Below are 26,998 nucleotides of genomic sequence, written 5' to 3' on the forward strand. Positions count from 1 at the left end.
CTGCAATCCATTTCCATAGGCTAATAATAAACATGAAGTAAATACCTCACAGATCATGTCAAAAATTGAGCTGGTATCCATAATGGAGTGGCTGGTAAATCTTGATATTCTTCGACAGTATTTCCTTCCTTGACTACTAGTGGCTGGTGAGTCTATTGACATTCTTCTGGTTCCTTAATTGACTACAAGTGCCAGTATTTTTAGTCACACATCATTTTGCGTACTTTTTTTCCCTCCCGTCACTGGAGCGCAATAACTCCCTCAGCCATGATTAACACCCCCTGAGTGTGTGTGAGGGATCCTGTGTCAGAGTAGTGGAGCGTGTGTGTGCTTGCCCAGCCAAGCCTCAGGACAGACAGACAACCCGCGTCTCCCGGCCCCCCAACCCCATACGCGCGCACACACACACACACACACACGTCCATGTCGATACATGCACAGACAATGCCCCCTCCTGTTTCCCCCCCCGCAGCCATGGAACTCTCAGCCAGCTGACCCGGGCTGGGCTCCATCCCTGCCCCAGGGAAGGCTTCTCCTGCTGGGGCCACAATCCCACTGACACACCACGGCCTGGATTTTATCCACTCCATCTGTGACCGTGTTTTCTCCAGTCTCCCGTCTGGGGACGAGGCCCGAGTGCCGAGCACGAGATGGAACTGATAAGAGCGTAATAATTCTTGACTACCTGACAAAATGTAATCAGTCCGCCTCGGCGGCTACGGTCTGGAACTAAACACACACTTCTCATGAGTCGGGTTCTCATACGAGCAGTCGGCTTGACAGTCTGTTTTCGTAGATTAGTGCATTGCAGCGCAGTACGTCACGAGAGAGGAGACACAGACCACTTGTGTTACAACATCGCCATATGATATCACAAAATGTGTAGAAAGCAAATCCCGTGAGTTAGTGTGGAAATGAACAGATTGCGCCAGCAGCGGGGGGAACATGCGTATGACTTGTACAACATTAACCTCAGACGAAGTGTTGGAGAAACATTTGACTGACAATTGCGTAATTCTTTGATTAATGTGCATTATTTCCTTTTTTTTTTTTTTTGAAGGAACACAGACTCAACGAGGCAGCCCAGTATATGAACTGGTAGCACCTTGTTGTTGTGAGGTTCAGGATTCTCAATTTGAACTGTGACCTGTTCTCCCCATGCTAGCTTCATGGAAGACTCTAAATTTTCCTTATATGTGAATTCTTGTCAGGGGATATAAGAAGTCTACACACCCCAGTGCAAATACCCACATTTTGTGATTGAAGTAAATTATTTCCAGAGTGTTTTTTTCCCCCACCATTTTTGTGACTGACAAACTCTACAACTTAAATATTTATGAGAAGCGAAGTGAAAAAAAAAGGTAAGTTACTGCACAGGCTCACCGAAGTGAAAAAAAAAAGGTAAGTTACTGCACAGGCTCACCAGCAACTCAAATGAGGCCTCAATAAATAAAAACAGAAATGGCATTTAATCGTAAAATATTTGCGGTATTCATCATTTGTTGAACTGTGTCCAGTTTTTGGTCATTAGGTACTTGAATCCCAACCACTCAGACGTGTTTTGCATATTTTGAAGGTCAAAAAGTGTTTATCGCCGTGAAGCTGTTTTTTAAAGGCAGCTGGTCAAACCAGCACCTTAATAAGAAGTCTGGTTTCAGTGAAACAACATGTACACACTTGACTTTGAAGCAAGCTTTTTATAACTTTTTTGGACTTTTTTTTGTCCATTTCTTTCTGTTGAATAATGCATACACTTTTTCTTACAAATGCATTCATAAATTTTGAAGGGAAACAAAAACTACGTTTGCCATCTGTGTTTACATTTCCATCCTATTCAACACATTGTATCTGTATCTTGTTGATTCTTTTTACCATGCTGCAGACGTGGCAAAAGTACTCACACTGTCTGATTCTGAAAAGTTTAAGTAAGTCTTTAGTAAGTCTTTTTTTTTCTGGGATACTTCCCAGTAATACAAGACAATTTTGTTACCGTATTCTTTTCCTTTCCGTTCCTGTTTGTCTTTTTATTTCTTACAGTGATCGTATGATTTTACAAATTATTGTATTTGCAACTTTTCTGAGTGGGAATATGCATTTTCTTGGCTTTTTTTTTTTTATGTCGACGTGCTATTTTGACTGTCTGCCCGATGCAGGTAACTATTTTGAAATCGCCTTACGAATTACGCCTTGTTGACTCTATTTCTACAACTCCTCATGGGTGTTTTTGTGCTGGGTGGGGGTTTTTTCTCTCTTTTTGCAGTGGCAGCTGGAGGGCGCGTCTGCGTAGATCCTCAAAGTGGGCGGGGAAAGGAGGCAGCTCCCTATCGATGATTGGTTAGCTCGAGGTAAGGGGCGGAGTTACGAGTTAACAAAACAGACGGGAGCGGAGCTCCGGCCGAACAGATAGTAGAGTTTCGTTACTCTGTTTGGAACGTCGAAACCACATTCCGAGTAAAACGTAAAAGAAAACTCGCGTGAGTTTTTAAAAGCGCTGCTTGTTTGGTGAGAAGGTTAAACCATGGATTTGGCGCGTGTGCTGTGTTTGGTGCTGAGCGTCGGAGGTTGGTTCGCCTGCGCGGAGAGGCACAGCGTCTACTGGAACAGCTCCAATCCAAAGTAAGTGCGGGGAGGCAACGTACGTCGTCCACTATGATGCTTGTTGATGATCTTTGAAGGCGTTCAACGTCATTTAGTTCGCCGTATTAGTTCGAGTTGCATTCATTTGATGTAGAGAGCATCCTATGCATCTGACTTTTTCCAACCGCAACAGTTCGGGCAGCTAGTGCACTAGTAGGCTGTGTATTGAACAGCAATGCGCAGTGTAAAGGCAATAAATGGATGATGCAAAATCGTCACTTAGTGCCACATCTCGTGCACAGAATGCTGATTGAACTCCTTTGCCGTGGGGGGGGGGGGGGGGGGGGGGGTCAGAAACGTAATGCCAGCCGACCACACAATAGAATCGACGCGGCTTGACGAGGAGTTGCGATTAATTGAGCTTTCGGTTCGGGCTGTGTACACAGAAAAGAAAGATTATTTTTATTTGGTTTAAATAGGACTGTACCTTACACCCCCTTATTGCTCGTTCGTTTCATCGAGACTAAAAATAAAAACTGCAAGGCAACAGCCATTTAAGCCTGATGTCTTGATTACGTTAGTGGCGCTCCAGTTGACCTTTACCATGACAATAAGCCTCAAAAAACGGACCACATTAGTACCTGCAATTGATATTTTTTTTTCTTTTTTTAGGGGGCAGGCTATAGTGGAAAGTTTGCCGGCATGAGTTGTTGTTTTGCTGTCATGAGTGATTCAAAAGGTTTGACACACCTGAGTCACTCCACCTGAGGGGAATGGGGGGGGGGGCAGGAAAGTTTCCTGGTGGGTCAAATGGACTTCACTACAGTTACGAGGAGGTTTTATTTGTTCACATTTCTCAGAAATGCTCTCTCAGGCCATAAATTTGACAACGGCGCACTATGGAAAATAACAGGAGTGGTCATAATATGTCACACGAAGTAAATATCCTACCCACCATTCCATTTTTGTGAGGCGTCTTAACAGAGACTGAACTCATCACACACTTCCAAGCTGACAATCCTCTTCATTTTAATCCTCAATCTGGTCCCCACCCCCCGGTGATCAATCGGTCACCTGTTGGGGGGGGAGATTCACTAAATCCGCCAGCACCCTTTGACAGCCCCGTGACTGTGGATAAGTGATGCTAATTGATTCTCTGTCTCGATTGTACAGCGAGTGATTTGTCTTAGGGATGAGGACGGTAAACAGATGGTAGCAGACTGCCCATTTATGTAGGCGTGTGTGGGTGCGTGTGTGTGTTGGAGAAGTGTCCGCTGGTAATGATTTAGTGTGTGTGTGTGTGTGTGCGTGTTCCTTCATGACAGGTGGCGAGGCGTGTTGTTCGCAGGTCTCTTCTTGTTTTTCATGTTGCATGCCTCTTCTTGTGTGTGCCCGAGTAGAAGAGTGGCATTACTTCATAGAAGCCTTTGGTACCTCCAGCCGTCTTTGAATGGGAAATGATTGGAGATTAGTGGCGGGCTACTGTGATTGTGCACACGTCAGAGTCAAATGGGGAGAGGCAATCAGTTCAGGCCTCGTCACGTAGACATGAAAATGTGTGAGTCACACATACACACGCTGAAGGGTGGTGAGAGAGGGGCGGGTGGACTTCAATGTTAATATTAGCATCGGGCGGCATTCCTGTGCTCTGGTCCACGCAGTCAGCTGCGTGTTTAGGAGACATTTTTCTGTGAGTACCTGTCTGCTCTGTTTCTTGTTTTGTTTTTGTCTTGTCCCCCCCCCCCCCCCCCCTGAACTTGCTCTAGACTCCTGAATATCATCCCACCCGCGCATTCCCGTGATTTGTGTGTCAGGACTTCGGCGTGACGTCTCGCCGTGATTGCAGAGGCAGTCGGCCGGGCCTGTCTCGGCACGAGTTTAAGTTGAAGACGGTCAAAACAACCCCCCACTCCCACCCCCACTCCTCCCCTCCCAGCCAACGTCCAACTCTCTCACTCCTAACCCTCTCCTTTTCATACCCAGCCCGTCTGCTCCCCCAGGCCATTTAATCCCGCCAGAAGGAGAGCGCATACTAACATAGATTACAGACGGTTTGTAATCTGACCATCTGACCCATAGACACAAAACTATCATCTCACTGGCTTGGCTCTGTGCTATTTTTTATCCTCTCCTGTCATCCGGTGATATAACGTTTTGGCCCGTTTCATTACATTATTTTATCGACAATCTATGAGGCAAAAATAGCCACCAGGATGAATCCTTGCATAATCTCTGATATGGGTTTTATACTCAGAAACTATCATTGTACTTTCTCCTTTCTGGGTGTGGTTCTAACAGCATGGCACATGCGGAAGGGCTTCAATTACTGTGTGTCAGGGGCGCAATTTTTCAATACAATTTAGTTCTTGGCTCTGATTGGCTGACTCCAAAATCTAATTTAGACAGGCAGACAGGCGAACTGTATTTATATCGCGTATTTCATACACAATGTGCTTTACATACTTAAAAACACATGTGAAAGCATTTACAAACAAAAATACTAAAGACATCTGAAAGCAAACTACAGAAATAAACAATAGCTTCAGTCAGAAAAAGATTACAACAGTCAGGTCTACTGGAGATAAAAGCACAGACCAGCTTCTCCTAGTTGACTTGGAATATGTAACCTTTCACTCTGGATGTGGTTTTCAGCTAAAATGCAATTGATTTGATATGACAGCTGAACGTCCTCCGAATCGATCTGCACACTTGAAAGACAGTAACCCCAAATGTTTAGCCAGTGTAGATGTGTTGTTTTGGCTTTGTGCAGTGAACCCCCTGCTATTGGTAGGAGAATGGGACCAAGCCCTGCAGCGAATAGCACTGTGACTAATTGACTTCCACCGTAAGAACATTTATTATTGCCGGTGACAAAGCGCCACCTTTTAAATGAAACTCCTTATTAACTCACTTCAACAAAGATTTGAAACACCATGATGCCATTATATTACTTCAACATAGTTCCTTGGAACCACGATGCTGGCAAAGCACTGCTATTGTCCAAATAAAGCTCCTCAACAAAATTCCGTGACACAAATAGACGACAAGACGGTGACAAAGAACGCCTTTTGTCCAAATGAAGCTCCTCAACTGTCTTCAACATAGTTCTATGGCACCAAGATGCCACATCATAGTGAATGCCAAACCATGAATAGATAAGGTTCACTGTAGTTACCTTTGAGTCCAGTAGTGTAGTGTACGACTAATGACAGTAATGGAGCCATACATCCCCCCCCCCCCTTTTTTTCTGAGGATGCATTAAAAAAATCAATAACAAGGCCAAGTTCTTTTTCACCCATCACTCACTTGTCTGTGGATGTACTCCAGCTCTGTGATTGTCCTCTCTTTCTTTCTCCTATTCCTCTCACTTCCTTATCTGTGCTCCAGACTTCCTCCTTCCTCCTTCTCCCTTCGACTCACTTTTACACCCCCCCCCCCCCCTCCCCAAACCATTTCTCACAGATCCTCCTCTGTTTTGGGCCTGGTATTTTTCCACTGGAGGGGACAATGCACCTCTCAACTCTGCTAGTATCCCAGAGGCCCAGCATTGTAGTATGTGTGGGCAGGCATGCGTTATATGTGTATGTACACTGCCCATTCATTGCATTTCAGACATAGTTGTGCAAATCCACCCTGTAGCCCACCATCGCCCCCTTAAGGCCGGTTTGAGCTCTACTGGGTGGTTTTCTCTCGCCTTAATGAAATCAGAACTTGGTCGACTTATAATGCAAGCCTCTCACAAAATGTTTCCCCATGTGGGTACCCCTCCACCACATTCTTCCGAGATGATACCATTTAGCCTTTTTCTATTCATGCCTGACAGAATAGGAGGATGTGAGGGGGGAAAAAAGGGGATGGGTGAAAGGATTTAGGGGGCAGAGGGGAGGAGTGGAGGTCTTGGCATAGGGTGAAAGAAGGGTGAAGCTGTGTGTTGAAAAATTAGCCTGGATGAAGAGCTCTGGTATATTAAGTCAGCATTAAGAGACGGAAACCCCGAGGTGAAGATGTGGGGGTTGGGCTCATTTGTGAGAATAAAGGCAATGCAGACGAAGGGAGGAGAGAGTGGACAGTGATGGATGAAGGGAGTGGAGCAGTTTGGGGGCTTCAGTGGGTTATGAAATGGTGGCGGTGACAATTTTAAGCACTCTTATTCTGCAAATGTCAAAAAAAAAATGTCTATTCGCAGAAAAGCAAATAGCGGATAGAATTGGGCTGGGTTGATCATCCCCTTAGGAAACATTGTGCAAAAAAAAAAAGGCTTGACTCGGATGACCCTTTGACTAGATTTCCTTGGTAGGGAATCGACACGCCCATATGAGATGAAGCGATCTCTGTCTGATTATTCTGAACTCCCATCCCCATGCCATTTGCTTGCCATAAAGCCGGAGTTCCATATTTTGCGTTCGAAAAATTCCACCGCCTAATGAAAAAGACACAAAAAGTAGGCTTGAATTTAGGATGGATCCACACGTTGCTTATACCATCATTTTTGAATAAATTCAAATTTAGGCTATCTTAAATTTTAATTGTTCTGCCTGTCATTAGATGTCACTGGCGTAGATGGATGAACAGTTTGTCGTCCGGAACTAATGGATGGAATAAATCAAACGTTGAGATTGACTTGTCTTTAGAAGTATCAAACATCATGTTGGTTTTCCTTTGACAGCAAAAGTAGTCTGAGAGACGACTCCGCTGGTGCGCTCCCAATTTGTCGCGATCAGTCAATTAACCCCGTGCGAGTAGCAGAATGAGTAATGATCCGTTCATCAAGTACTGGTGTTATTATTATGCCCAACCTTTTACTGCATAATAGTGGCACGGCACTCGAATCAATGACTGTAATGAAGTGATCCAACAGCGGAACATCGACAGCTCCTTGGCCGGCCGGGGCTTAAGAGTCGGAAATGTGACACGCCGCAGTGAATTCGTCGGGTATTAAAAGAGCACATCCGAGTACAGGTTCTTCGCACTAAACCGCCCAAACCGCAACCCCCCTTGTCTTAAACATTTCAGTGCGCCCACGCTGACTTCCGATCACCTGAGTTGCAAATGGCGCTTGCGGGGTGCATCGGAGGTTCATCTGTTGAGCGTTTCCATGTTGCTGACTGCGGTTTTGCCCGCGCGAAACAGATTTATACGCGTGCTGCCGCTGACTCGGACGCGAAGCGTAGCAACCGTGAACTCTGACCTCCTGACCCACGCGTTCCCCAGTGAAAAAAAAAAAAAGTGTCAGTTGTTTGACCCAAACCAGCCAGTCAAGCGCTGCGGGGACAAATGGAAGCACTGTAGCCGGCGGGGTCGGGGTGAAATGGAGAAAGGGCCAGTGAATGAGGGAGGGGTTGAATTCGAAAAATGCGACGATGGGCGAAACAAGTTCGCCGTAGGCACTCGCGTGCGAACATTGCCCTCCAAAAAGCTCATTAGTGGGAATCGACCCACCTCTGCCACAAACAGACAGTCGACCTTAATAAACAGATGCGTTCATGAGCCCGCCGGCAGGAGTTGCCCTCAATAGCCACGTTGGCAGCAGGCGCTACACTTCATTTCGGCACGGTACATTCTCGTACCAAAGTGATGATTCTTTGAGAGCGAAATGTGTCTCGCGCCACCTTAAATCCTGTTTCCACCAAGCAGGACAATTAGGAACAGGACCTGCGCACTGTTCCGTCCCCACGGCATGACCAGTAGGGCGGCGGCGATTAATTGAATCCTTTTTTTTTTTGCCTCACAAGCTTAGCAAGGAACATTTATCTACATTGGCTGATGTTACCGCAGTCGCTCGTACACACACACACACACACACACACAAAACACCGTGTCAAGGTTATTAGCGTTCACGAAAAAAATAAAACTAACATTGAAAAGCATTTTATATATGTACCATAACACTTTTATGCTTGGCAACGCGAGTTACTAAATCAGTGTTAGCTAAATTGATATACGCTACCGCGAGTTAGAATGTATATTAATGTCCCCGCAAATGAAGGATAGACACATTCGTCGGTCACTTTCGTTGACTTTATTGAAAAACGGAGAGAAAACAAACGCATATTTGTACACAACTCAGGCCAAGTTACTGAACATTCCGAGTGGCTAACTGGTTAGCGTGCTAAAAGCCAGCCAACACTGTCATTTGCTGTCACAAGGCCAGGCCCCGCCTCTTAAAGCCAAAGTAGACAAAAATAATACCTTCACTTCACGTGCACGTTATTGTGTTTAGTCATGTATCATCTATTTGTTTTTTTTAATCCGATTACTCAATTAATTGATGGGGTAATCAGGAAAGCCAGAGTTACAGTAATGGGCTTGCCCGCAAATGAAGAAAATCCATTTCTAATTGCCACTCATTATAAGTACATCTCAAAGAAAGGACAGAATACAACAGGGTTGATTCTGTACAGCGGAGAATCAAGTCGAGTCGGTTTGCGCCACTTCATGTGTTACCTGCGCAGGCGCTTTGACAAAACGGGAGTTCTTAAGTAATGAAAGTTCTTAAGCCTTCTGAAATGCACTCCTCTCTCTTCATGAGACTAACGTGGGCCTTCGGAGCGCCTTCCCGTGAGAATCGCGCACGGGAAAAACCTGAGCAGATCGGTGTGAGCTCGCACACGCGCACGCACACCTGGCCGCGCAACCACACGACACGGCTTCGGTATCACGTTAACGCGACTCTCACGCCCGTGAGAAGTGGCAGCCGGTGGCAGCGAGTCTCGCGGCTGCCGGCAGAGCTTTGATGGGCCAGATGTAAAGCGGCGGGAAACCAGTGGCCCTTGGGAACCAAAAAAAAAAAAAAACCCCTGAATCCACAAATGCTCATAATACATCAAAATAAACGTTTTCCGATTGTTGCATCATACGGCCCCTTGGATACATTCCAAAACAACTGTTGGGTTTAATTGTGAGGAAAAAGTACGCCTGATGAGCTCATAAATTGAACACATCCCCTCCGATCACAGTAGTGAAGGCTCCATGGGAGTGGGGGGGGGGGGGGGGGGGTAAAGTTGCCGAGGTTGGAGGAGGCTCGGAGCCTTCAGGCCTCCAGTCTCGATGGGGAGGGGAAGGCTCTAATTACGCCCGATTCATTTCTCCTCCCTTCCTTTTCTAGTCAACACATTGCCCCCCCCCCCACGCCGCTTAACAGCTTTTAATTATCCCGGCCATTGGAGGCGCTGAATAAAAGGAGGCTTTTTCCTAATGATGAACGCTGTGAACGGAATTGGCGACACTATCCGTTTGCTCCTCTTTGGCCCCGAGCCGCTAGATGGAACCACTAAAGTGACAAAACAAAAGCCTGTTTAGCCAATCAGACCGACCAAGTTATGCCTTCGCTAAAACACGCATCGACAAACTTGCACTCTGGGTACAGCGGCAAGCATTTCTTCATTATCCTTGATATCTCGCTTCAAGTCCTTTGTCGTATGCTCTTTGCCCTCTCACGATAAGGCAGTTCCACGCCCTGCTCACTAGTGAGGCAAAACTGTTCCGAGTTGAGAATGCATGTTACTTGTACTACAAGTGACATAGCATCTAGCTCTTTGCTCTCCATACGAAATTAATTGGTTCTGGAAGAAATGTCTTAACTAGAACATTTTGTAAGTAGAGACGCGTTTTCCATGTAAATGCCCTAATTCGTTCCAAGCTCCCCCAAAATTCTGACATGTTTCCTAAAGCATAAAAATGCATCAAAATATGTAACAAATATATGTTACAATTAGATTATTGCACAATAAATGAGGGTTGTTCATAATGTAAAAAAAAACAGTATAAAAAAATGATGGTCTTTTAACTTTTAACTGCGTCCTCACCGTTTTTTGCCCTCTTTACTCGATGTTCTCTCTCAGAAGTTGTTTTTGCCTGGCGTTTTGTAAAGAACTGATCCAATGACATTTGCTTTTATCGGCTTTTAACAATCCATCGAAAATGTCCAAGGCTAACATGAGCATAGTGAGCGATCGCCTGACCCGTGAACACTTTTTCTGGGTGATTCACATTTCCGTAAAGCTGTCGGAACGCCTCATGGCCTGAGGGTCGAATGACGAGGACGCCGCATAGACAGAGATCTGTCGATCTATCTTTCTATCTCCACACATAGACACATACAGTAGAAGTCCCTTTCAGCCAATGGGATGCCAGGATGATGTTTAGTAATAGCCAATGGCAGAGCAGCTATAAGTATGTTGCGTTTAGGAAACTCTGAGCTACGGGTAGCAGGCCATACTTTTTACCTTTCGTATCTTGAAATCTCTTTCGTAACAAGAGGCAATATTTTCCTGTTGAGACATCTCGTAATTTGAAAATTTCGTATGAAGCGACGTTGGTCAGTAGAGGTACCACTGTATTCGAAGGAGCACGCAGATGTCAAATGATGCAGTGATGCCTCACGAGTAACAAGTAGTTGTTGTACTAGTGCAAACTAGTCACACAGTGGTGAAAGGTATTAGTGGGGGCGGGTGTGGGGTGGGGGTGTTACTCGTGAAGACATAAGGCATAGTTAGTACATGGACCTGAAGCTGATATTGAGTAGCTACGGTGACAGGGTTGATTGATTGCTTTAACTGAATGTCTAAACGTGTCACGGAAAAGATCAATAAAACAAGGCAACAACTCGGCTATGGTTTTACATGTTTGAGGAATTGCAAAAAGCGGTTGCGGGTAGCAGTCCAACCTATTAGCCCCAATTATTAAAGTTTAGAACCGTGCTCAGCTAACAAAACATGTTTTGACTGGAGGGTTGTGGCGAACACACTCGCACATGCAGAGGCAGGAAGGAGGGGTTAAAGGCCCGTGATTGGAGCCACTGTGTCTGCTTTGGCCAGGGGGGTCCAAGCGGGAGACGCAACAACAGGAGGGGAGGGGGGGTGGGGGTTAAAGAGGCACCACGTCCTGCGCTTTGATGGCGACAGACGCACAAACGCCACACGGGAGCTGTTGTCGTTTTCACTCACTGCTGCACTCTCGTTCGCAAGCGGGTTTCAATTCAAATTAAAAGCCCGCCATTGATAGATTGCCTTCCTCGCATATACTTGGGCATACTTTGCTCAAAAGCAGCACAAATCGTAGCCCGTCGTTTGTGACGCCTTGGGGTTTTTTTTCTTCATTAGAGTTTTTTTTAAATTTCATTTTGGCCTTGTTGTTTAAATTCTGTTATTTTTAATATATATATTTTTAGCGGGTATACATTTTTGAGCTACATTTGTTTTCACATATGCATTGTTTTCATTTTTATTAGTTTGAGTGTTGCTTTTAGTTTGTTTTATGTTGGAAGTATTTCTTGAGTGCAAGATTTAAAAAAAAAAAAAAAAATTGTAATAAATCCTCACAATTAAACTAAATGAACAGTAATACCGGAATGAATACATTTTAAAAAATAAAGCCCCAAATCTCATAGTTTTCAGCGAGTTTGATGTGAGGCAACCTTTCGCGGAGACGATGAGACTTGGAAAGAGCCATAAAACCAAAAGGAAGGACAAAGATGAAAAGAGAGCGGGAGGGCGACAGTCTGACTCGACCGCGCCCCCTCTGTCTCTGTCTTTGAAGGAAGCAAAGTGGAGAAAAACAAATTGAGACTATAAAAAAAAAACCACGTGTGTGTGTGTGTGTGTGTGTGTGTCTTTGAAAAAAAGTGTTAGAGCGGTAGCGAGAGTAAGTGTAAGGTGTGTAAGCAGGATGGCGCCAAGGCTGAACAAGTCCAACCTGACTTTTAAGTTGTCACACTAATTAGCGCTTTATGCAACCAAATTGAACTACAGCAACACTCTGCATGTGCACCAGAAGGGAAACAGGTGCGAGTTGCATTATGCCACGCGTAATTAAACCTCATTATTCGTGTCAATGTGGTTGCTTGCAATCAAAACATTTGTGAGGCCCTCGATCATTAAATGTGCCTTTCTTGCCCCTCCCCCTCCCTCCTCAGCTTCCTATGGGACGACCACACGGTGGAAGTCCGCATCAATGACTACCTGGACATCATCTGCCCGCACTACAGCCGCGGCGAGGTGCCGCCGCACTCGGCCGAGCGCTATGTGCTCTACATGGTGGAAAGGGACGACTACGACGTGTGCAAGCCGCACTCTTTCGACCAGCTGCGCTGGGAGTGCTCGCGACCCTTTGCCCCCCACGCCCCCGAGAAGTTCTCGGAGAAGTTCCAGCGCTTCACCCCCTTCACCCTGGGCAAGGAGTTCAGGCAGGGAGAGAGCTATTATTACATCTGTAAGTATTTCGTGGAAATATTCATTAGAGTACGGCGCAAACTATGAGGTTGAACGCGGGCGATGGTTCAGGAAGGTTAGGATAAACGCGTTTACGCCGCCCCCCCAAGAGAAGTCATGGAAAGCAAAAGTCAAATTGTAGCCAAACAATTAGGAACCGTGCAGAGTTTCAAGTCCAACAAAACAATTTTAATCAAAGAGGGTCACTGTTTCGAATTTTGTTTTTGGAGTTTTCACATTCCTAACGATCGTACAAGTGTAAAAAGAAGTCGACCACTCTATATTTACGACTACGATCAATTAAAACCGCTCACCACTTGAGCCCCGGAAGACACATCAAGGAGGCGTAAAAAGGAAAACTTCAAGACCGTTTCCATCACAGTGGATGACTGTTTGACAGAAAGCTTCGCTGCGAAGTAGAATTTGTCAAAGTGAAACATTTTATCGTTCCGAACATGCCACACGAGTTTCAAAATAAGACAACCACTGTCGGTTACAACAAAAAATAAAGTCAAACGACTCACGATTTGAGCCTCATAGACACATAATGGAGACTGTATTTCACCATACCTGGTAAGCATCTCTGCTTTGTAAACATGCCAAATTCTAACATTGTTACTGACATAGAGGTGCAAAAACAAGTTAGCAACTGTTTTTAACTGTTCAAGTAACAAACAAAAAAATGGAAAAACATGCACTATGAAATGAAGTTAATTTTCAAGACTGTATTTTAAAATATGAACTAATAATAAGTTCCCTCTGTGTGTGCTCCCAACAGCCAAGCCGATGCATCATCACGGCCAGGACTGTCTGAGGCTCAAAGTGGACGTGGCCGGACAGAAAGGCTCGGCAAAGACTTTCGCCGGCAAGTCCAAGGCCGACGCGGAGAAGAGCACGGACGCGTCAAAAGCCAAGTTTGTCTCTGCCGGCGGCGTTCACAACTTCTCCAATCGTCTCCCAGCAGGTGAGGAATCAACCGGCAGCCGGGGTGCTTTTTTCACACCCCCGAGCCACCAAGTCACACGCTCACTTCTTGTCTTTTTTTTTTGTGTGTGTTTTTAGATGACCCGACCGCCATGGAACCCAACGTCCAGAGGAGCGTTGGAAATTCGGGAACGAGGCCCGTCTCCTTCTCCTTCCTCTTGACGCTCCTCCCGGTTTTGTTTGTGACGATACTCCACTGAAAAGAGAACTGCAAAGCAGCCCAGTGCGGGTCACTGGGGTCACAGACACTTCTCTTTTTTTTTTTAATTATTATTATTATTTTTTATAATGAATACAGAGCTTTTATACAAAGACAAAGCTGTGAGTGAATGCGTATCGCAATGTGAATGTGGAGTGTGGATCACTCCAAAGGACCTCTGTATTGTTTGTGTGTGTGTTTTGTTTTGTTTTGGTTTTTTTGTATTATGATGAGGATGAAGCAGCATTTTCCGTTCTGAGCAATTAGTCTAATGGGTTTTTCATACCACTCGGTAGGTACACCTCCAGTTCCTGAGTCAGCCACTAAGACTGTGGCGCTTATTTGGGATCCTTTTTTTTTTTTGGGCCGTTGTTATGTAGCACTCATCTCCGCAAGCCTCAAGACAGCATCCCACTGTTCACGACATCAATACATTTGTTTTTATACTTTGACCATTGTTCAATCATGTTTGTAATGAACATCTTTTAAATTGTTCCTTTCGTTGATTTTTCTCCATTCTTTTTACACCATGCCCCCCCCCCCAAGTGAATATTGAGGGCTTCAACTACCACCATAATGGCCAACATTAATTATACAGTGGTGCAGTAAGCCTTAAGTGTTCATGAAAGTAATAGGCTAATATTGCAAATCCTTGGAACATGATGCACATTTAATATTGGGGAAAAAAATGGACTAAAACTTGTAATTGGGCAGTAATTCTTTCACCGCACATCCAAAATCGGCTAAAAATATGGAAACATTTTACATTTCTGTCCTTGGTAAATGATCACGAGTCCTTGAGAACCCCAAATGGTTAAATCATTCAACATTAAGTGCAATGATGTTTAATCAGTCTTGTCATGGTACACGCTTGCAGAAGCCCCCCCCCCCCCCCACTCAACTTGTCGAACCTCAAACTGAAGGGACTTCTTGAAAACATAACACTGTACAGTTGTTTTCTATGTGTTTATATGTACATGTGTACATAGAAAAAATATAAGATATTGTTTAAAGATGTGAAAATTTGATGGAATAAACAAAAGTGTTGTAATATAAATCTTGTCGTCTTTTTTTTTCCTCACTCCATTTTGGCAAATAGCTAAGCTATCCCCCCACCAATTCGTTCCAAGCCCGCCCACAGGTCTTTCCCAACCTCTCACGGCCTCGGCTTTCCACGACTTTCATCCCGTGTCCCGCAGTTTGCTCTGGCTTCCCTTTCACAGACTGCAAACCAAACACGGATGGTTGGGGGGTGCACACTAGCAAGCGGGTGCGAAGGTATCACCCTCACCTCTGCACTTGCACCTTTTTTTTCCCCTTGGCCTTTTTTGCCTCTTTCTTTTACTGCTCCATACATCCTCTCTGCAGGCAAAAGAGGACGTGCCCACACGTTGGAATGAGAGCGACACGGCAAACAAGCCGTCAAAAACCTCAGAAATGGCTGGAAACCGTCAAAAGTTGCTATCCTCTGTAAAACCGAGCAAGATATACTGTAAATCCCAGAACAGAACATAAGGACCACTTGTTTGCTTTTCCACCATGACGTCATGCCTGCTTTATGCATACTCGCCAGAGATGAGCTCAGACACTCTGATATTGTGCAATCTAACAAACCCGAGTCCACGCGATAAGTCAAATAAGATAATAAAACAAAGAGAGCAAAGGGAAAGCAATAGTGAAATGTCAAGTAAAATGTCAAAAATCGAAGCATAGACAGAAAGGGAGATGAAATATACGTGAAGGGCTATCCGTAAAGGTCAAACTTGAGAGTTGTTCAAGAGTGTTGTCAGCGTGACGAGAATGTTCTACAAAACTCGTTTCGTCAGTTGATATTGTCTTCATTAATTTGATACTAAGACATGACCTTTTCTTGAATACTGTAGAACGTATCAATAAAATGAACTTCAATTAAAATGCACCACGACAATAAACATCAGTGAAATAAATACTACTCTGACTGCGTTGATCAAAACTGCAGCCTGATATCACATGAATAGATTTCTGTCCGGTAAACGAAAAATATTTCATTTGAACCTCCTGATTTCAGCAAAGAATGTCTGACAATACTTAAATAGTAATTTTAACTTTGTTGTATAATTTCGGACACGTTATTTTAACGGTGTCATATATATATATATATATATATATTTCTAAAGTTGCAGAAAACGCAACTTCCTTGACCAAATCAAAACTCAAGCTCCGGGATTTGTCGACATGGTGACGTCAGACGCCTCGATTCTCCACCCCATTGAACCAACACTGCATCACGTGACTCGGTGAACACCCAATCGCAGCGCAGAATCACCGAGCCATTGCTTGCAAACACGGAAATCTATCCGGAAAACAAGCCAGTTGCGTTTTTTTTTAATTCTGCTTTTCAAGAAAGTCGAAGAGCATACATTATAGTCTCCATACCTAACATATGTATTTTTTTATTTTAAATCCTTTTTATGGATTTGCTGTATCTTTTATCATGGGCGTGCATCGTGTTCACACTCGGGATGTTCTCGACTGGTCTGTAAGTGGAATTCAGTTTTTGCGGCGTGGCAAACTTTAAACCCGCTTCTATACAAATGAACATTTTGTGCAAATGTTTATTTTTTTAATCATTGTGTCTGCGAAGTGAAGTATCTTCAATTCGCGGAAATAAATGTGCTGTAAACCTGTTGCACGGTAGCTGTCAGTTTCAGTGTATAATATTTACGAGATTAATGATGGCATGAGTTCCTTGTCAGGTTGACTGTCTTGATCTTTGTGTTTGTTTGTGCAGGGTCGATCTAAAGAAAATGCAAACATCCAAGAGCACAGACAACATTCAATTTCTGCCTTTCCTCACCACATGTGCCAAGTATGTGTTATTTGAGGCATTTGCTAACCAAAACAGGAGCAAGTTTTAAAAGGTCTTGCAGTTGAATTAAAGTGTGGGTGTGGAGACTTGCATGTTTCAAATGAGTACTTCACGCAACATTTAAAAATTATGCTACTTTTTGTGAAGACGATCAGCAACATCGTGTCCTTCTGTGTTCCAAACAGCTGATTAGTTCACAAATGCCAAGGTCACAAATCCGTCGCAGCACATTTTGTGCAATTTTGTCTAGCAAGTGACCCAAAACGTTTTGATTAAATTAGAAATTTTTAATAGTCAGACACTGACAGGGTAAAAAAAAAAAAAATCAATGTGCAACAAAGTCCCTTATATTAAAGTCTTTCACCCCAGTTATTTTGCCAGAATAACCAAAATCATGTGTTTTCATTCTTTAAATTGGAAAAAAAAACTGCCATTAGCCATAGACAAACTTTATATTAAAGGCCTTCACCAATCCTTTTCTGAAGTTTTTCTCCTTTTTTTTTTTTTGCTTCTTTGCTTGCAGTCTACGTGGCAATCACAGACACGGGTCACAAAAAAGGCAACAGAGCTTAAATGTCATAACACAGTCTGACATGACTGACATTACAAGTGTACTTGTTTGTTCTCTCGCCTTGCCCCGTTCATTCTTTTCCATTGTTTTTGATTCCACAGTAACCTCGGATGGTTATATTATGGGATGCTGAAGACAGACCAGACACTTATTGTGGTCAATCTCATCGGGGCTTTACTGCAGGCCCTCTACATCGTGGTTTACTTCAACTACACAAAACAAAAGGTCAGCATGGCAGCCGTCATTGCGTTTGTGTGCGTCTACGTTGAGGCTTGAACCTGTGTTTTGTTTTGTTTTGTTTTGTCAGAGAAAGATCCTATTCCAAATAGTTGCCATCGGAGCAGTGGTGACCAGCGCCGGGGTGTACTTCATGTTGTTTCTTCCTCCAGGTGACATTCAGCTCAACCAGCTGGGACTCGTTTGCAGCGTGGCCACTGTGGGCGTGTACGTGTCCCCGCTCGCGGACCTGGTAAGATAAACTTGTCCTTAAATGAAGGAATGTCCAAATGTGACATCTGGAACTCATCTTGTTGCTGAAAAAGACACTTGATAAATTCATATTGGATCGTATGCTTTATTCTAACGTTGACCAATCAGATGCAACCTTAAATGTGCATTGCCATCCAATAGGAGAACAGTCGCTAGGCGCAGAATTCAAACTAAATCATGAGATGAGAATGCATTCATATTTTTCGTAATGAGAAAAAAAAATGCATCTCTTTCATTCGATAATAAAGATGGCATTTGTTTCCAGTACATGTTAAATATCGCCATATTAAATATGCAACACCCATATCGCATCGTGCATGATTTTCCAATACCGTGCTGCCCTCCTTTAAATATAGTCGAGTTATCGTCATGTATGGCATCTTTGAGTATCATTTCATTATCTCGAGGATGGGCCGAGTTACCTTATTTTTTAATTTATTTGGGCGGGGGGGGGGTATTAAAATATAGTCACCCTATGCTGGAGAAAAGAAAGAAAAGGTCAAATTCAGAATCAGCGCAAAGAAACCCCCCCATCTCAATCTCTGATTTTAAACATGAGTTCGCTAGTGTTATTCGTACAAGTCTTCCTGTGACGGCACTGATGATACGGGTCAGAAATTGAGATATGAATCGAGTCGTAACCTTGGTGTGTCATTTTGCCGGCAGTCAACCTGTATGCCGTTCATATTTACTTTTGTTGGACTTTGCCCGCGATTGTCGCTTGCGGTGCAGTTATCCAGCTCAATACCGTCAGATATTGTTGGCTTGGTGCTCCCACGTGTGTATATTTACGTAGAAGAGAACAGTCAGGTGTCACGGGGGGGCCCATCAGATGTCTTCTTTCCTGTTGTGTTTGTCTATGATCCTGTTTGTCGCCTTCCCTCCATCTGCCTCGCCGTCAGAAACGAGCCCGTCGCTTTCCTGCCATTCTTCTGCTCCTCATCCGCGTCTTCCTGTTATTCCTTCCCCGTTTGCGCCCCCTCCACCCCCATCCCCTCGGAGACGCCAGGTTGCCTTCTTACAGTCGGCCTAATGACGTGTTGGCACTTGGCATCCCCTAATTAGTTCGAAAAATCCTGTCCTTATTTCAGCGGGCACAAGACCGATTAGTAAGCATTCTTTCAGTGGTTCTTCATCCCGATTGTCGTTGAACCCACTAAAAGTCGATTTCAAATACCCAAACTTGGACTATTTTAAAATAATGAATGACTAGATAGTGTTTTGTATTTGGTGCTAAAATGAATGTGAATAATAATAAGTAATGATAATAAAAATAATTTGTCATCTGCTCAAACACCTTTATGAACAGTCTAGACCACAGTTTGAGGAACATTTTAACATTCACAATTTTTTTAATGACTATTATTGTAGTATTATTATACACAGTTCTGATGGATACAAAATATTTTAAAAAAAGAATTCCAGTAATATGTCTTTTTTTTCTCAATGCCAAGTGATTAAATAAATTTAATTTTTGATTTTTCTCAAAAATTGGATTTCAGTCTTGGAAATGACAACAGTTGTTCCCAAATTACTTTTTTTAAAAACCTGACTTTATTTTCACAAGATTGACTTTTTCCAAAAGAAGCCTCACTGTAATCATTAAAAAAAAAAAAAACTACATTTGTTGCAAAAAAAAAAGACCATTCCTAAGAAATGGCACAACCTTTGTCTGACCTAAATGCAGTTATAATAATATAATTTATGATTGACTTTTGTTCTCGGAAGATGAACATTTCTTTCGTTGAATAAAAAAAAATAAAAGTATCCTTGACCGTCTATGAAATCGATTGAATACATTTTTAACCCCAAAATGTCTTCAAAAAACACTGACAAGCCTTCAACAGTTTTTCAGGAAAAAATGGCGTTCCGTGAGCCCCCCCTCCCCCCCAAAAAAACAACAACAACTGAAATGACTTCATGTCTACTCTTGAAGTCTTACGCCTTTGAGTCTGCCAACGCTTCACGGAACCTGTTCACGCTTGTTGAACTCGTTTCAAGTCTTCTGCGAGCTGCCTTTTGTCGAGGCTGTTCCTCGTGTTGCAATACCGACGGTATTTTTGTTTGGTCCTCACGTTCAGATGGCCATCGTGCAGAGTGGCAACGTGCAGTGCTTGTCCTTCCCTCTAACGGTGGCCACTTTCCTCACTTCCACTTCCTGGTTCTTCTACGGCCTCCAGCTGAATGACTACTACATCCTGGTACGACACACTCGCAGCAAAATGTATTCCCACTGCAGTGGTCCCAATGACGTAATCGGTTGAAGTTGTTCCTTCAACACAAAAAATGAAAGTTGATCCACCACAGGACTAGCATAATTGTTTTTAATATTATTATTATTATTATGTGTGTGCATTTTAGGTTCCGAACCTTCCCGGAATCCTCACTAGCGTCATCAGATTTTACTTGTTTTGGAGATTTGCCCACGTCAGCCCTCCCTATAAACCCATGCGGATATGACCACGATATGTACAGTAATGGACGTTGCACGAAGAGAAAGCACCGCTGCGCGACAGGTTGGCAATAATGTCTACATTCCACAAAGTTATACGAAAAGTATACAAAGATTGTTTGTTTTTCAAGGATGTATTCAAAAATTACTTTGGGGAAGAAAAAAAAATCTGGGTTTCTGTTTAATTTGTCCCCTTCAAGTGCCTTGTGTTGGATACGCGTGAGTATTAAAGGGACACACTGAAGAGAAGGTAGTAAACAGAAAAGAAATCAAAAAGTCATTTTTTTAAGGGGAAAAATAGGGTATCGTATTCATGGCAATAAGATAATTATGTTGAGAGAAAAGTCGCATTCTGATGAGAATATATTACGAGAATAGAGTCGGAATGCTTTCAGAATATTTTACTTTTTCAGTCTTATTTCAATGCAAAAAACACCGTCTTATATTCGGGCCAATACGGTAATTCAGGCATACAAGATTTGCTGAGAAATGGGTTCTTATTTCATCCCAGTTCAGTCTTTGAGTTCATCAATTCTCCTCTCTTTCCTCTGCTTCCAATGATGCAAGGCTTTCTCAAAGTCAACTTATCGCCAAAAAAAAACCCGATCCAACTTTAGCTGCTTCCTCTGTGATATCTCCGCAATAAACTTTCGCAACACTTGTTTTAACGTTACACAACTTGGCAATCGTCTGCTTCCCGCGAGGTGAAGCCCGATTTTGCCAATCTCGTCTTGCGAGAACGGCAATCTCGTCACGCGAGATCAAAACAACGATGGCGGTGATGGTCATACTGCGTTTGTTTCTGGAACAAAAAAGATTGACGGTAGTTTTTTTTTTTTGTTTTGTTTTGACTGAGAAATTTCCTTGCGTCCCAAAAACACATTATTTGGAACTGTGCGTCCCGCGGGAAAATTCTGCGTCTAGGACGCGGGACGCAGAGGTAACGAGATGGTTGGACCCATTTATTGATACCGTGCCACAAATACGGTGCCCCGAATGGTACGAAAAATATGGTATGGAGCCCCCCCCCCCCACACCCCCGAAACACATTTTTGTTCATTGAAAGACAATCTGACGTGTGTAAGATTTAATGTTTAAAAAACATAATAAAGACTTCTATAAGGAAATTGGTATTCTTGTTTAGATTACAGTTCATTTTCTCACCCCCCAAAATACCAAACTTTTATTTCCTCCAGAATCACTACGTTGAACATTTAGCGGGGGGGGTTTTCCTTTTAGTGACTTTATTCTCGTAAGAGTGCAACTTTTTGTTTTGATAAAATTCAATTTTATTTCCCACCCCCCCACCCCCCAGAAAAAAGCCTTTAGCATAATGTTAGCACATTTTCTCAAAACATTGTTTGGTTTCCGTGGTATAAGTTTTCTTTTTCGGGTGTTTCCACTCCTCCTTCGCAGTTGTTGCTCTGAAGAAAAGGACATTTGCTGAGCCACCAACATTCACAAATGTTCAAATCGAACACGTTGACTTGGATTAAGTTGTTTTGTACAATCCAAAGAGGATGTTGTTTACAAGCTGCTATTTTGAATAGAGTGTACTCGTGACGGGCATTTCCTCTACCGTCTTCTAATGGGAAAAGACTTTTCTATTCTGTTACCTTTTGTGCCTGTCTATATTAGATAACGTACTGCCACTGATATACAGTGATATGTTATGCTGACTGTGCCTATTTTTTTTTTTTTGCAAGCTTTTTAAATAAGTTTTTTTTTTTTAAGTGCAAATGGACCTTAGTATGATTGGAGGCTGTTTTATGTCAATGAAGGATGACAAAGTGCCAAATGTTTTTTTTCCCTTCAATGTAACCCAACCATCTACACCACTGGTGTCAAACTCAAGGCCTCGGGGCCAGATCCGGCGCGCCAGGTCATTTTATGTGGCCCGCGAAAGCAAAATCACATGTCAACTTGCTAAAATCTGTACCGAATTGTCAAATAACGTTGAGATTTGTGCAATAATTTTGTTACCGTATTTACACTCATTCGAACAGTAATTTTTTCGTCATTCATTATATTAAACATCCATCCATCCATTTTCCGAACCGCTTGATCCTCACTAGGGTCGCGGGGGGTGCTGGAGCCTATCCCAGCCATCTCCGGGCAGTAGGCGGGGGACACCCTGAATCAGTTGCCAGCCAATCGCAGGGCACACAGAGACGAACAACCATGCACGCCCACACTCACACCTAGGGACAATTTAGAGCGTCCAATCAACCTGCCATGCATGTTTTTGGAATGTGGGAGGAAACCGGAGCACCCGGAGAAAACCCACGCAGGCCCGGGGAGAACATGCAAACTCCACACAGGGAGACCGGAGCTGGAATCGAACCCGGTACCTCTGCACTGTGAAGCCGACGTGCTAACCACTGGCCCACCGGGCCGCCTTTATATTAAACAAACTATTATAATTGACTTGACTGATGTCAAAACTAGTGAGCTATTCATTTGTTTTGTGCAAGTAATAATTTTGTGGTTTCACTGTGATAATGGCCCTCCGAGGGAAGATGTAACTCTAAATTGGCCCGCGAGTAAAATTAGTTTGACACCCCCGATCTACGGCAATCAATAACCCAAATATTAGGAACCGACATCAGTACGACCAAGCAACACACTGAACTGCAAATAGAATAATAAACACATTTTTAATCTTTTCTTTTTTTTTGTCTTTGTAGCCATTTAAAGCATACAGTATATGTACTATTGTATGTACATATTGCATGTACTATTCGAGCATCATGCAGCTCATGGGCGTTCGCTTTCTTCCTGTATTTTTGGGCATCTTTGTAGCCATTTTAAGTTTGTGATACCATCATGGGGCAGTTTTCCGGACACATCTAGGATCCAAATCAAAACCTTATCATCTCGAGAGTTTCATTATTTGAAGCCATGTGTCATGCGCTGTTGTGACGCTTGTGCCATCGCTACATTCAGTCGTGTAAAGTGCATTTGTGACCAGTTGCACATTTCATAATAAGCATAATAAGAATCAGACATAATGTATTTTTTTTTTTTAGGACACCGATGGTATTCCAGAGGGTGCTATAGCGCCCCCTGGAGCCTATCCCCTGATAGTAAAGGATTTCGCCTGTGTGTGCAGAAGACAAAAGCTTGTTTCATGGCGCAGCAGTGCCAATGGACTTGTTTGTATGTGAGTGTGTTGATACAGAGAGGCCAGTGGTGGGAAAGGCCACGCCAGAGGTTCTCATCCCGTCTGTGTGTGTGTGTGTTAAATGAATCCTTTTCCTGCGCTCAAATAGCCCTGACACAACACACGCAGACACAACACGGCATTGTGCCACTAAGTGAGTGGAGGTGGGAAACAAACGGCGGCCAAAAGAGTTGGCGGCATATTGAATGGAAGGCGGGCCATGAATCAAAGGCAGACATTTAAATTCATTGAGTAATTGACAAATTCGTCGACAGATTCATCAATTATTAAAATAGTGTTGTTTACAGCTGAGAAAATATATTTACCGCAAAAAAGAAAAACGAAAGAAAAAAAAACTATCCAGCATAAATAGCAGGAATAGCAAATGTGGTAACGTGTTTTTAAGATCGATGTAGATCGACTTATTTTTGCACTTGAATGGTAGTTGAGAATGTCAAAATACTAATTTAACCGGTGTCTGTACAGTTCATTCAGGTTGTTTGATGGACACACGTCAACCCTGGAACACATTTTCCCCCCATTATTTCCTATTTGGGTAAAATTTGTTATGTAAACAGAACAAATTGAGTTGGGCCTTGGAGTTTCCATTGTACAAATCATTCAACATCGTCCTAAATATTGACTGTTCGGATCCATGTGCACAGCTCCAATTTACAGTACAGTGGTACCTCAGGGCAAAAAACGACAAGGACGCAGTTAAAAGTTACATGACCATCATTTTTATTCTTTGTTTTTTACATTATGCACAACTCTCATTTATTGTGCAATGATCTAATTGTAACATGTATTTGTTACATATTTTGATGCATTTTTATGCTTTAGAAAACATTTATGTCTGAAATTTGGTGGGGGGGGCTTGGAATGGATTAGGGCATTTAAAACGTGTTTCTACTTACACATTTTCTAATTCAGAAATGTCTTCCAGAACCAATTAATTTTGTAAGTAGAGGCACCACTATATAAGGTGTGATGACGGGGTGCGGGGAGGGGGGGGGGGGGTGCCGTAGGGTGGAAAATGAGAGAAAGCACATTCCTAATGTGGAAAACAGCAGCTGGAACAGGTGTGCTTTGACTCGGACAGGCAATGCCTCCCCGCGTGGGTGCACCAAGTGCTGAGTAGTGTCCGCTAACCCTGTTTGTGTGTGTCATCACATTGCGAGCTGTACAAGGTGCTTCTTGCAGGGGGGCAAAATGCGAGAGTCAGCTTGTGTGTGTGTGTGTGTGTGTGTGTGTGTGGAGTCCGCAAGGAGGCAGGAAACAGAGGGATCCTGTTTGCAAGTCAAACTCATTGTTCAGCTGATTGTAGCCTCCCCCACCGCCGCCGCCGACACCACCTTCACCCTTCCTCCACTACGACACACTCACACGCAACAAACAACTCCACTGTAGTGTTTACTTGACTGCGAGCATCGTAAACTCTCAAGATAAAGGCCGTCATTGGGATCCGAAGGCCTAACTCTTTAAAGACCTTCAATGGTTGCGTCTTTTTTTTTTTGTTTTTTTTCCCCCCATTTCAATCCCCGCTTCTGACATGTGCTTGACCACTGCACACATGCTTATTTCCGGCCGAGAAGTGCCGGTGTTGTTTACTTAGGTGCACTTGTCTTATTTTCACATTGAACAGAGACCAAATTTTGCTCTCAAGAGCAGCCTTTGCCTCCTGCATGCCCTGCACAGCTGAAGTACACAACTTGTGCACATGCACTGCACACACACACTTGCAGTCACACAGATAGGGTGCACGCACACAAACACTTGTACACTTGCACACGCACGCTGTACAGTGCTCATACATATGCCGGCACACATGCAGACATATACAGTACAAGTATTCACACAGAGTGCACACTTACCTGCATACACACCAAGTCCGCACTTACATACACGTTCCAATTACAGTGCACATGCTAACAAATACAGTGCAAACAAACACAAACTCATTTCAGGCAATGTACGTTTGTAAAAAGTGTCAAAAGGCTTCAAAATGGCATCAGAAATGCTTTTGTCTATACTGTATTACTCCAATACTTGCCCCCCCCCCCCCCCACACACCCAAAATATGCCACAGGCTTGGAGCGCGCCGAGACATGCGGGAGTAAAGTTGTGAACGTGTGTCATAGTTTGACGTGGAATAACATTAACCATCCGAAAAGGCCGCAAGCACCTGTTATGTTCACAAACTTCCACCAAAAAAGAAAAAAGCTTACTACGCTATGGAAGAATACAAGTGAGTAAATCCGGCTTGTGGCCAAATGAAATGAGTTTATTGAGACGTCAGTGTAAAGTGAGATATACATGTTAGATGATCTGTGTGAAATGAAGAAGTGTGCATGCATGCAGGCAGGCAAGAGGCGGCCCGTCCTGCCCTGACAGCTTAATGAGCGCCTGTCCACATGTCACCTCGCCCGTCGCAAAGCCAGCAAAATAGCCGCAAGATGAGCAGGAAGGTGGTAAAACAATCTGGTTTGCTCTGCACTGTCCCGAGAAAAACAAGTACAAACACACACACACACACACATACGCACACACAATGTGGGTGGCTTCTGCATGTATATCGACAATATGTATCGAGCAAAGATCTTTAAGTGCCAACTGCATACAGCTGAAGACTTATATTCCTCACTCCATGTGTCGTGTAAATGTGTGTATGTGTGTGTGTGTGTATACACACGTGTATGTGTGTGCTTGTTATGACTGGGGACCCAAGTTTTCCCAGGATCATAAAGCTAAGCCCTCATTAAACAAAGTGAGGAATGCATGTAAAGTGTGTGTGTGTGTGTGTGAGAGAGAGAGAGAGAGAGAGAGGAAAAAAAGAGAGATACAAGCACTGTGTTGAGAAAATGCCCTGCGGTGTACAGCATGTGTCGATACTTGGAGTGCAGCATGTGATTGTGCCTGCACATAATTGCTGAAGACATTATGTATTTTCTCACCATCATGCAACAATAACAAATTACCCACTGAAACAACTCTGTTGTGTGTGTGTGTGTGTGTGTGTGTGTGTGTGTGTGTGTGTGTGTGTGTGTGTGTGTGTGTGTGTGTGTGAAGATTGAGTGCACTTTTTTATGATTCCACACTCCAACCAATCATTCACGGAGGAGTTTTTTTAAAAAATGCTAAAAGCGTGTTTTGCTTTCTGCAGTGATGTGCTCTATTATTTGTTTCACTGATTATTGTTGTTGTTGTTATTATTATTATTATCATTGCATTTTATCAGTATCGTGTACGTTTTTAAATGAAAGTCAAAGCATTTTTCATAATGCACCAATATTTAATTGACACTTGTAATTGTACGAAGAGGAACATTGTCCTGAAACAATTTTCTCACAAAGTTGTTCACACAGAGGTGAACCTCACCCCATTTTTGCTTGTGAATGACTGAGCAATTCAAGGAAGCCCCTTTTCTACCCAATCGCGGCAACCACCTGTTCCCGGTCACCCTGTTCACTTGTGGAATGTTCCAAACAGGTGTTTGATGAACATTCC

The 26,998-nt window shown here is 43.4% G+C and overlaps 2 protein-coding genes across 2 annotated transcripts; both read left to right on the forward strand.

The window, feature by feature from the left end:
• Window positions 1–2,284: 2,284 nt before the first annotated feature.
• efna1b (ephrin-A1b) lies at window positions 2,285–15,025 on the forward strand. The gene is made up of 4 exons (XM_086113814.1): window positions 2,285–2,616; window positions 12,491–12,786; window positions 13,564–13,749; window positions 13,848–15,025. The coding sequence occupies exons 1-4, from the start codon at window positions 2,519–2,521 to the stop codon at window positions 13,967–13,969; spliced, it is 702 nt and encodes a 233-aa protein (XP_085969940.1). The 5' UTR covers window positions 2,285–2,518; the 3' UTR covers window positions 13,970–15,025.
• A 1,251-nt stretch (window positions 15,026–16,276) lies between these two features.
• Window positions 16,277–21,455, forward strand: slc50a1 (solute carrier family 50 member 1). The gene is made up of 6 exons (XM_086114590.1): window positions 16,277–16,486; window positions 16,739–16,816; window positions 17,489–17,612; window positions 17,695–17,856; window positions 19,958–20,077; window positions 20,238–21,455. The coding sequence occupies exons 1-6, from the start codon at window positions 16,419–16,421 to the stop codon at window positions 20,334–20,336; spliced, it is 651 nt and encodes a 216-aa protein (XP_085970716.1). The 5' UTR covers window positions 16,277–16,418; the 3' UTR covers window positions 20,337–21,455.
• Window positions 21,456–26,998: the final 5,543 nt, after the last annotated feature.

The sequence above is a fragment of the Hippocampus guttulatus genome, chromosome 6 (genome assembly GCF_054856545.1).
Source record: "Hippocampus guttulatus isolate MCC_2025c chromosome 6, RoL_Hgut_1.0, whole genome shotgun sequence".
Lineage (NCBI taxonomy): Eukaryota > Metazoa > Chordata > Actinopteri > Syngnathiformes > Syngnathidae > Hippocampus > Hippocampus guttulatus.